The sequence below is a fragment of the Desmodus rotundus genome, chromosome 3 (assembly GCF_022682495.2).
Source record: "Desmodus rotundus isolate HL8 chromosome 3, HLdesRot8A.1, whole genome shotgun sequence".
NCBI classification, from domain to species: Eukaryota; Metazoa; Chordata; class Mammalia; order Chiroptera; family Phyllostomidae; genus Desmodus; species Desmodus rotundus.
In genome coordinates this window covers 55,079,723-55,091,415 of record NC_071389.1, presented here as the reverse complement: position 1 = coordinate 55,091,415, position 11,693 = coordinate 55,079,723, and the positions used below count along the sequence as shown (strand labels likewise).

The 11,693-nt window shown below is 36.2% G+C and overlaps 1 protein-coding gene across 1 annotated transcript in view; it reads left to right on the top strand.

Moving 5' to 3' along the window:
• The first annotated feature begins 247 nt into the window (after positions 1-247).
• PIGK (phosphatidylinositol glycan anchor biosynthesis class K) overlaps positions 248-11,693 on the top strand; it is an 88,943-nt gene continuing 77,497 nt past the window's right edge. The window contains exons 1-3 of the mRNA XM_024565522.4: positions 248-366; positions 3,660-3,713; positions 5,945-6,036. Of these exons, the coding sequence (XP_024421290.2) occupies positions 274-366; positions 3,660-3,713; positions 5,945-6,036 (239 nt within the window). The 5' untranslated portion in view covers positions 248-273. The remainder of the gene's footprint in view (positions 367-3,659; positions 3,714-5,944; positions 6,037-11,693) is intronic.

Below are 11,693 nucleotides of genomic sequence, written 5' to 3'. Positions count from 1 at the left end.
CTCACCTTTCAAAATTTTTTCAACGTAACTATTTTATAATGCGAAAACTGAAAATGCAGTAAAGATGAAGGACCAATGCCCTCTCTCTTCACCCGGCAACCTGGAAACTCCAACTCTGGGGACCTGCTAACTTTGTAAAGGCTGGCGACTGTCGGGCCTCTAGCAGGTGGGGCTGATGTCGCAAAGAAAAAAAAAAACTCGCTAAAACCCGCCGCGCTGCTTTACGGCACTCGCTCCGCCCCCTCCAGGTGCGGGAGGCTCAAGCCGGCCAACATGGTCGCCGCCTGCTTTTTCAGCAGGGGTGTGACTGCCCTGGCAGGGTTGTTGCTCTTGTCCTTCGGCAGCTTGGCCTCTAAGCAGACCGAGGTAGGAGCCAGGCCCTCCGCGCGACCCGGCCCTGGGAGGACAGCCGTCTCGTGGCTGTGAGCGCGCTGCAGATGTCCGATACACCGAAGCGGAGGGAAGCCTCCCGGAGTCGTTAGCCTTTCCGTGGGCCGACTGGACTGTGGGGAGGGTGTCACAGGGGGCGGGATAGGACTCTGTCCGTCTGTCTTAGCCTTATAAAACGGCGAATTAAAAGAATCCAGTTCTGGGGACGGGGGGGGACCTGAGCCTTTGCGCCGACGAGTGCGTGGCCCTTAGAAGGTGAAACGTGAGCACACAGGGCAGCACTTAGTTTCTGCTGTTCAACTACAGCGCTCCCCTTTGATAGGAGTCGGGTGGGTACGGTGTTTCACGTCTGGCCCATAGGGCATTTTGGCCTTTCGTAAAGCTTTTACTGTCCCCTGCGCTTTGGTAAGACCTGAGTCTTGTTCTACAGGCTGGATCTCGAGCATCATTTTCAGGCCTGCATTTCAAGCTGGTTAGGGGCGTGTGTAGTCCAGACATTTGAAAATCTGTGTCCAAAGTGTTACCTTCTGCCTACCCCATTTCCTATGGGGTTGCTCCTAGGCTAGAAACCTGCGGTTTTCAAAATAAACTCCTTTCTTTGTCCCACTTTTTAATCAAAACTAAATTCTGTGTTCTTACCTTTTAAAATTGCTTTTACCTATATAATTTCACTGGCTTAATGGAGTCCTGGCCATTTTTTTTGCCTAGGCCACTGCAATTGATTTATCTCATTTCCCGCAAGCTTCCAAACTCCTTCACTTAGATGCTGGGTTAGCCTTCATAGAATGTAAACATGATCAGGTTATTCTGATTGAATCTTTTCAGTGCTTTCCCATTGCATACGGAATAAACTTAACATCATGATCTGCTTTTCCAGTCTTCATATTGGATGGAGCCCATCCTGCCCATGGATCAGTGGACTCCAAACTTTAAATGCAATCTCCCCCAGTTTAAGGATACTGAGCATACACACTCTGTATTCATGAGTTACTGCTAATTTATATATTCAATATTGAAGCATATTTTTGAGGTAATATAAATATGAATGGAAGTGTATTTTCCTCCTTTAGACTAGTGGATTATCTTGTATACGTCATTTTGGATACCATTACCTTGCCCCGTCCTCCCTTTTTTGATTGTTACTGTGCTTTTTCACATTACCATGTTTTTTACCTCCTGTTTCTTCTGCCCATTTACTAAGATGTAGTAAAAGCATAACCTCTGTAGAACCTTTCCCTATCCCTCTTCCTTTGATTTTACTGTTGTAATTTGTACCTAAGCTAGTAGTATAGCACTCATTGATTATAACTCATGTGTGGTTTTTATTGTCTATTATTCCATCATTTTTCACTTGCAGTGCAATAGCTCCCTAATTAGTCCACATCAAGTCATTCTTTCTTCCTTCCAGTCTGTTCTCCAAGCCGAAGCTGGAGTAACTTAGAAATGCAAATCTGACCATGTCACTTATGTACATCTTACTATTGCTTTAAGAATAAAGAACACATTCTCTCCTATAACCCATGCGCAAGGCCCTGTGTGGTTTGGCCCCTCCCCGCACCTCCAGTTGTCTCTCTTTCAGACGTTTACTTATGCTAATCTTTCTGTTTCTCAAAACCTTTAAGCCCCGTCTGCCATTAGGGCCCATGTTTCCTCTGTCTGGAGCTATCTTTCCTTTTCTTTTCATCTTTTGGATCCTAACCCAATTGTCATTCCTTTAGGGAAACCTTCCCCAACACTCCACCTGCCTGCCCCTCCCCGCCCCCCCAAAAAATTAGGTCATTTTCCCCTGTTACACTCTTTCATAATATTGTGTATCTTAGTTACCTTTACAGAATTTATGGGTTGTTGTTATCTGCTTAATGTGTCCAGCAAGTTGGATAGTAGCCTCTTTGGAGGCAAGTACTAGGATTGTTTTGGCCCGTCATTCTATTCTGAGCAGTCAGGACAGTGACTGGCACATAGGGCCCAATGAAGTGATGAATGAATGATTGTTACATTGTAGTGTAATGCATTTGCATGCTTGTGTTTTTTATTGCACTCTGGGACTGAGAGAAAGCAGCAAGCTTTTCAGTGATTTTTGTATCACTGTATGATACATGGTATCTGGCACATAACAGGTACCAGATACCAACTATATGTAGAATGAATAATTTTACTGTGCCTATATTGTCTAATCAATCACAAAAGAGTTTTGCCATCTCACGTTTTTCAATAAAGTCCTAATGATGTAAGAATTTTGGAGCTGGAAGGGACATTCAGCTCTCATTTTCCATATGAGGAAAGTCAAGTTTAAAGAGCTAAATGACTTACCAGGGTCTCGCAGCCAGGTGAGGGATATAACCTATGCTAAAACCCAGATCTTCAAATTTCTAAACCAATACTTTATCCACTATCTTATATTGCTTTTTTTTTAAGCATCTATGTAGCTGTTGAAAAAGGTTAAAAAGAAAAGTGTGTGTATGTCTATATGTATGACACACACATTTGAGTGAATTGTTAATTTCATTCTCCCTGAAATTAAAAGAAAAGAGCTGAAAAGAAAAAAGCTAACATTTGTTATGCAATGTCTACGTTCCAGTCACCATTTCTACATTCTGTGAGTCAGGTAACATTACCGTTTCATAGATGGGGAAGTGGAGGCACAGAGAAGTGAAGCAGCTTTCCTAAGTTTATACAGGTAGTAAGTAATCGGGCCCAGATTTGAATCCAGGCGGTTTGACTGGTCTAGTAAATTGATACTGCTCAGGAGCAGATCTGATGTCCCTGTGGTTTATATTCATTATTATTGTAGTATATAATAAAAAATCATGTTGATTAGGTAGGTGTCTGGATGCTGAGGTTTTAAATGTTCCATGCCAGCAAATATAATTCAGACTCACTTTAGCATGTTATTTTATTGAATTTCATTCAATAAAAAATATTGAATGAAATTCCAGCTGGGGTGGTATTGTTGTGTATAGAATCAAGATAATAAGTCATTCACAATTTGAAGACTGAATGGAAAATTAGAAGCATGTGAGGAAGAGATGACTGGGACAAATTGTTTAAAAACAAACAGACCCTCTCCCAAGAAATGCCCCCTAACAAAAAAATAAAGCTCGTTATTGGTCCTTCTTGAAGTCAAAAACTAGAATCTTTATAACCCCGCGTAATGATGACTTACTGTTATTACGACTGCGAAAACTCCATGAATCTCACCTGTTCTTTACCAGTCTTTATTCTGGGAAATGTGGCTTTCTTCTAATCTTTTGTTATTATTTGACTAATAGGATCAAGTAGAACAGTTCTTTAGAAGTGGCCACACAAACAACTGGGCTGTTTTGGTAAGTATATTCTGTAAAGGTATATACCGTGCTGTTCACCTTAGATACGTGTCTGAGAAATTTTTGTGTGAATCAATTTTTTGAAAATAAAATTACATTTTTTTACTAGAAATTCTGTATTTTGATTTGCTATACTTTAAATTGACCATATCAACTAGTAATATTCTTTGCCTTCATATATCTGTCAAGTGGTAATGTGTTAATAACTATAACAAACTAGGGGTGCTATTTTTAAAGGAAGCATTATGTAAAATGAAGTTATTTTAATGATAGAAACTAATAGTTGTATTTCTTATTTATAATATTAGCTTATAGATACTCTCTACTTAGGCTATTTTATTTTTATTAAACATTTTTTTTCTCTTTACAAAAGTATATGATCATTGTAGAAAATTGAAATTATACAGAAAAGTTTAGAAGACAAGATTAATTTTACTTTATGTGAATTTCATCTTAATTGAAAAAAGACAGAATAATTAAAAAGAAAACAAAGAAAAAGACAGAAAAAATATCTTCAAGTCCCAAATGCCAGACTCATCATTTTGGTGAATATTGTTCTCTCTTCATTTATAAGCATAAAGATAGATGATTTTGTATGACTGGGATCGTAATTATTATACCTGCTATTTTACAATCCCACAGCAGTATATCTTGGGGATCTTTCCCTGCCACTAGACATGGAGATACCTTATCCTTTCTAAAGCCTGTATTGTTTTCTTTTTGATGAATGTATCATAATTTCTAGTTCATGGGCACTTAGATTCTAAATTTTTCATTATTTTAAACAGGGCTGTGTTGGACATCTTTATGCATACATCTTTGTGACCTTGCCTGATTTCCTCTTTGGAATAAACTTGTAGGCATAAGGCTGAGAAGTCACAGAGCACAATTGCCCTCTGAAAATGCTGTACCTCTTTTTATAATCTCAGGTCAACTGTGTATTACTAATATTTATCTTTTCTTTTTGATCACTGGGCAACAAATTAAATTTTGTTTTAATCGGCATTATTTTGATTCTTAGTATGTTTTGGTTATTGGGTTTTTTTTTTCTTTTGCCATTTTTTGTTGTTGGTGGTGGTTGTATGAATTATCTTTAAGTTATCTGGATTCATAAATTTGTATTTTTAATTTCCCAAATAGAATACATGTAAACGTTTTGTTTTTCTTGGACTTGGAAAGTATTTGGATAATAGTTTTGTTACTGGAGATTCATTTTAATGATATTTATGTGATTAGAAGATACAATAAATTTGACTTAGTGAAAAACATGTATGAAAAGGTCCACTGGAAGAAAGGATAGGGAAATATAGAGGCAAGAAAGGAAGCTGATTTTTGTGAAAAAGGAAGGGAACAAGGAATGTGTAGCATTTCCAAGCCAGTAACTGTTGTTGGAAAGGGAGGGAAATTAGGGAACTAAGAATACAGTGGAGTGTGAAGGAGGTAGGTACAGGAATTCAAGCAACTGGCCCCAATCTCTTGCCTCTTTTGGAATGGATTCTCAAGAGGGCTGACTTTTGAGGCATGGTATTAGATTTTTCTAGTACCTTTGAAATCATTTTTAGGAATGTTTCTTTGTTTATTTTTTTGAAATGCCATTTGGTGTCACTTTAGAGCTTGAAATTACCGTATCAATATAAAAATAATTGCAAAACATTCTACTAGTGAGATTTGTTAAGTGTAAAGCTAGTGTAAATTGTTTCTAGTTGTCCGTTCAGTTCAGCAGCTTTGTAATGCATTTTCTTATGTTCATAAAAACTGTTTTGTATGTTGTGTTTCAGTTTCTATTTTATATTTTTTACAACTAAAACTAGGAAGAATTCCAGAGTAAAAGGAATATTACATAACCCAAGGTGGCTAATTTTTTCCTATCCTGCGAAGATATTTTATGTATGCTGTCTTTGATTTTAAAGAATTTAATCTTTTAGAAACAGGAACATTATAGAATCACATAAATTGAGGGTAACTGGGTTGGTTCACTATTTGATTGAATTTCCCAAAGATTTGTTTTCTCTTAAGTTGAGTGGTCTTTTTATTTAATTCTAGTTATGAAAGACCTCTTTCTAGAGAGATTGGTTTTGTTGCCAATTCTTTATATCCTTTACTGTTTGTAAGGCCGAATTATGGTATACTCTTTCTTTAGGCATATCTGTGTCCTATTAAAGAGAAATAATTGTGTAACTTCATGGCTTTTTTTGATTCATAAAAATAATACATTTGTTTTAATACTTTAGGTGTGTACATCCCGATTCTGGTTTAATTATCGACATGTTGCAAATACTCTTTCTGTTTATAGAAGTGTGAAGCGGCTCGGTATTCCTGACAGGTAAGAATCCTTAATAAAGCTTAACTCTGAACCTCAGTGAAAATCACCCTTAGATGATTGTTACTATATTTGTATTTTTGTGTTACTTCTGAAAAAGATGAGGAAACTTGAAGTTTTTTTAAGAAAGTGCCATCATATACAAGGTAACTTACTTAAGAAAGGCAAATTATATAAAATATCAGTCAATACTAAGGTACAATGATTTGATAAAGTATGATTGTTTAGTATCGTTTGTTTGATCATTAAGTGCCTCAGTGTGTGTTTTTGATTGCAGACAACAGAGGACAATTCTGTCTAATTCAAGTGGAAAGGAATTTACTGAAAGCATATTGATTAGTATACCAAATTGATGGAGGGTGTAGCTTTAAGTAGTCAGGAACAAGGAAGATGAGGAGAAGAGTGGAGAAGACATATCTAAAAATCCTGACATAAACCAGCCCAGTGACAGTAATGCAGGGCGAATTGCTGAAATCTACACTCAACCACTGCTTAGCTCCTGCTGTTTACTTTGGAAACTTAATGTTGGTACTGTTGCCTACTATCAAAATCCAACCTTTCCTGCCCCAGCTTCTTACAGTCTGTAGCTCTTAATTTAGAGCCCTTGGAGGGATGTCATTGGTAGAGCACAGTGCTCGTGTCGGAGGGTGGGGAGGGGCGGTGGTTGGAGGGAGTAATGGGAAGAACAACTGTGTGGCATTGCCAGCTTCTTTATAGGGAAGCGGCTCTGCCTTCCATGAGGACTCATGAAGGGGGATATTTCCTAATTCCACGAGGGAGTTCAGGTACTAGGCAGAACCTCCACCCTCAGATGCATGTCCTCTACATTTGGGTTGCAGATACGATAGATCTGTTTTGCTACTACTGAAGCAGTTATAGAAGAAAGTGCAGTCAGTTCAGTTAACTTTGATTTATTTAGTCCTATGTTCCTCTCTACCTGTGAGGCAGTGTGGAAAGAACTTGGCGGTCAGACAAATCTCAACTTGAAGTCTGCGTTTAGTGGTGATTTTGGTTAAGTCATTTGGCCATGCTAAGCCTGTTTCCTCAGCTATTATGTGATAATAATAGTACCTTTTTGCAAAATTCAGGTACTTGCAATGAAAGCAAATAGAGCTTTGTGGAAAGTGCAGCAGGAGCAGAACAGCAGTGAATGACTCAGGAAACAAAGTTCTATTCCATGTAAATATATCATTTTAGCCTGAGAAGCTGACAAGAACTATAATTTAATTCCTGTATTTTAAGCAGAAAATGAGGCAGCTCTATAATATTACCATTTTTTAAAAAGTACATTAAATTAAGTCTGAAAAAGGATGATTTGTTATATCAAGTATTATTCTTGTAATTAGCCAATTATGATTTGCCAGTTGGTTCTCCTTAGTAGGTCATATGGTTAATCCTTTTATTTTTAACTTTTTTTTTGGAAATTATTTGCCAAAAGTCACACAAAATTCTTTTTATTAACTCATGGACATGGACAAGATTTGGGGGAGGGGTGGGTGGAAGTGGAAGAGGGTACAAGGGGGATAAATGGTAATGAGAAATACAATAAAAATAAAATATTTTAAAAGGTTGCAGAAAAGGTGGCAGTGGCTTGTTAGCCATCCCAGAGATAACACTTGTTGCTTCTATACCGAATGCGTTCCTCCAGGGTGCTAGTGTGTATGGTTTGACAATAGTTTTCGCTGTGGCAAATGGATCTTTGTTTGCTGTATAAGTCATTAGGAAATGTTTAAGTGGTGGAAGTAAGTTTTAGATGAACTTTTTAGGAGTAAAATAGAACTATAGGATGTATTTTATATAATTAGTAGGCTTGTCCCTAGGTTTCTGAGGAATATTCTTTAAAAGCTTATTCTTGTTTCAAATGATTGTCTGTATCTCTGTTTATAAAGTCTTTATTGGGAAATAAATTGGGGATTTAAACAGTTTGTTATTTAACAAACAAATCAAAGAAAAAAGTCTATTTGGCTTTTCATCTATTATGGTGAATACTCCTCTTACTGGTGACTTATCCCACTTATACCCAGAATTAAGTATAAAAATATATTAGTAAATTTTTATTCAGAAAATGAGAAATTATTATGAAATAACAGCTTGGAAACTTAAAACCATTAAGAATAGTGAATTTCAATATATGGTTTGAATTTATTTTCTACATTATGGAATCTTTTCAAGTTAACAACATTATTATAACTTCTGTCATATTGCAGTATGTATTCTGAGAAAATGATGGTCAATATATTTAATGACAATTATGAGTAGAACTCTGGGTTTTAAAAAACTTAGTTTGCTTTTTAAAGGAGCATTTTATCTTTGTTTTGAAATGCGTAGTGTTTGCATTTAGTTTTCCCATATGTTTCAGTGAGAGATTAGTTCATGTCAGAAATCACTTAATAAAATGCATGTCATGTGTGACTCATGTTTTGAAAGTTCACATCAATTTGATAGTTCCATAGATCCTGTTTGAAATGTCGCATTAGTCATGTCGCTGCTTTTGTTCTGATTTCTCTCTGATCTTCTGTCTATATTTCACATACGCTGACCACACTGAGCTGTTCTCTCTGACTGGGATGGTTGTTTATACTTCCAGCTCAGTGCTACTCAAAGCTGGCTGTGATTCTGCATCACTTGTGGTGCACGTTGGAAGTAATTGATTTCTCAGCTTCATCTCTAAAGATTCTAATTTACTAAATATGCAGTGAGGTCCAGACATCAGCTCTGTATGTGGTTCTGATAACTGTCAAGTTTAGGAAACACAGCTTTTATTTTTTACCTGACTTCCAAATTCACTTTAAAGGTTAAAAAAGCATTGCCTGATCCCCTTTTTTGCTTCTGTGGTATCCTGTGTATACTTTAATTATAACATGATTATACTAATTTAGTATGTTTCCCTTACTAGATTTTAAACTCTTTGAAGGGAATGAGGATTATATGTTATTTCACTTTTGTACTTGCAGCATCAAGCACAGTGCTTGCCACATAGTAGACCCAACCTCAGAGATTTTGTTGTTATTTGCATGGTTTTAGCTTCCTGAAACATTTCAGTATTTTTAGGAAATTTTTTGCCCTCAGATAATTGTTTTGGACTAAACCCCTGTTGCACTGCTTCCAGTATGTTTGATATGCTTAAAATGAGGAAGAGAAAGGGCATTATTAAGTAGGGATTAGTTTTAAAGTCAGTATGTGAAGCAAAAATTGAGCCAAAATTATTCTATAGAGTTTCTTAAGTAGCACATAAAGTACAGTATAGTATTGTCTTTCATCCCATCTAACACAGCCAGTTTTTCCCCCAGTGCTAGAGCAGATTACTGTTTTCTTTGGTGGAGTACTTGATGGAGTGGTTCACTTACGACTAGGGTATGAAAAGCATGTGTATGTTTAATACTAGAGTTGGTTGGTTGGGATGCTCATGCTGTGCGAGGAAGTAGGAATTGACTGAGGGAATGTGGAATCATCATTCCTATCACACGTTTACTTTGGGGAATATACTTTGAGAATTATGGTGGGTGAGATCTGTCTCTCCTTTTTTTAAAAAAAAATATAATTTATCTCCACTACAGGTTGGACGTAAGTTTTTATAATGATCTCTGTCTAATGAACTATTTCTGTAATTAAATCCAGCAGCTTTTTGGACTATCTTTCCCTTACGCTACGTTTTAATCATTATGTGAGATTAATATTCCTAATTTAAACCTTTCATTCTTCATCTCCCTTTATTCATAAACTGTAGTGTATGCAAAATAAAGCTCAAATCCCTTATGGTGGTATGCAAGGTTTTTGCACTCTGGTTCCATATACAGTATTCTGACCATTGAATTTCTGATCACTTAATTTCAGTCCAGTTTCTTCTTGTAAGCCCGTGTATTAGCCAGCCTCTGTCACTGTCTTACACTGGTCCCTCCACCAAATTCAATCCATACATTTTCTAAAGCTTTCTTGGTTCTTCTGGCATAAATAATATTTTAGTTATACTTGCACCATGGAATCTTTTTGTATGTATTCGTCTTGTTTCTTCAGGCTGGTTCTAATTCCTTACAATGTATTTTCTTTTGTATATTGTGCACAGTTAGACTGCAAGTACGCCAAAGACCCCCTAGCTAAGTGGACCCTGGTTGCTCTAGACTAGACAGGAAATATTCATAAATACTGTAAATTTATATTCTCTTTAAATCTTGTTTCTCAAACTGTACTGAGCTAAATGTGCTATATAGTTGATTTTATAAATTATTTCCCAGTTCCTACTTTAGGGGTCCATGGGTGGGATGATCTCATCAGGGGACTTTAAATTCGTGTGTTCTGTCGGGTACAAATTGATGAGAGTCTTGCCTGAGACAAGTTAACTTCAGCATTATTTATTCTCCACTTTTCTGCTGTTTAAGTTCCCTTGGGATACACTTTTTAGTTTTGGTCTGTTGTCTGTTTTAACTTCTTTCTTAAGTAATAACCATTGGAACTATAAATGTGAACTCTGGTAATTTTTTTTTGTAAATTAAAAAGGAAAAATTACTAATTGCCTGTTATTTTTAAAATTATGTCAGAAATATAGCTTTTGACTATTGCTTTTTGTGCTGATATGGATTATATCATATACCTAAGAGGGTATTTTCTAAAGTAGAGAATTAAGATCTTTCAGAAATTTTTTTGTACTTACTTAAATAATATGGAGAAGGGCATGACTATTGTGGTTCCTCGAAAATACTTGTGGGTTTTCTCTAATGAGGTCAGCCAAAAGGGAACCCTATTTCTGGCCTCCCCCTCTCCCTGCTCTGTACCAAACATTCATTGTCCACCATAATACAGGCACTGTGTTAGGGATTTTATAATGAATTATTTCATTTATTCTTTGAGGCCTTAGTGAGAGGTTGTGTTTTTTCCCATTTTACATATTAAAATTGGTTATTCGGTATGGTTAAATGAATTCAGGTCTGTAAAGCTGGAATTAAGTAGTGGAAACAGAATTGAATTTAGGTCTTTGGACTTCATGACTGGAGCATTTCTATTATATCACAACTGTTTCCTCCCTAAGAAATTATAAAAGTTAATATTTATAATTAGAAATTAAAAAAACATTACTTCATTTTAGTCTTATGGCATTCCTGTAGAGGTTGGTGTAATTATGCACACCAATCACTGAATGCCCTATTAAATTAAAAAATATATCTACAAGATGAATATAGTACCGAGGTGTTATAAAAATAACTAATATTAATTTAATAAATGTAAGGAATGCCTCTGCTGTGTCCCCATTTATTTTTTTCATAGTTTTTATTATTGTCTAAGTCTTTATTATTTCACATTTCATGTACTTCATGCTTCTTTACTTCATCATGTTTGTAACTGTAATACATGCTTCTGTATTTCAGCAGCTTTTAGCTGTTTATTGCCTGTCTAATCCTTTCCCCTCCAATTCATCCTACACACAGCTGTTAGAATTATCTTTCTCAGACACTGCTTGTACCCCACCCCTTTACCTCCAGCATACTATAGCTGCATTTTGAATACTAGTAATCATCATTCCTATTTAGAACTGGAGGAAATTTTAGAAGTTTATTACCCAGAATTCTGCCTTCCCTTTTATTTTTAATTTGCTTGTCTACTAAGATTCTGTGTTCAAATATATTTCTGGAAGTTCTACCATGTTGTTTAACCTGTCTTTTCTGAAT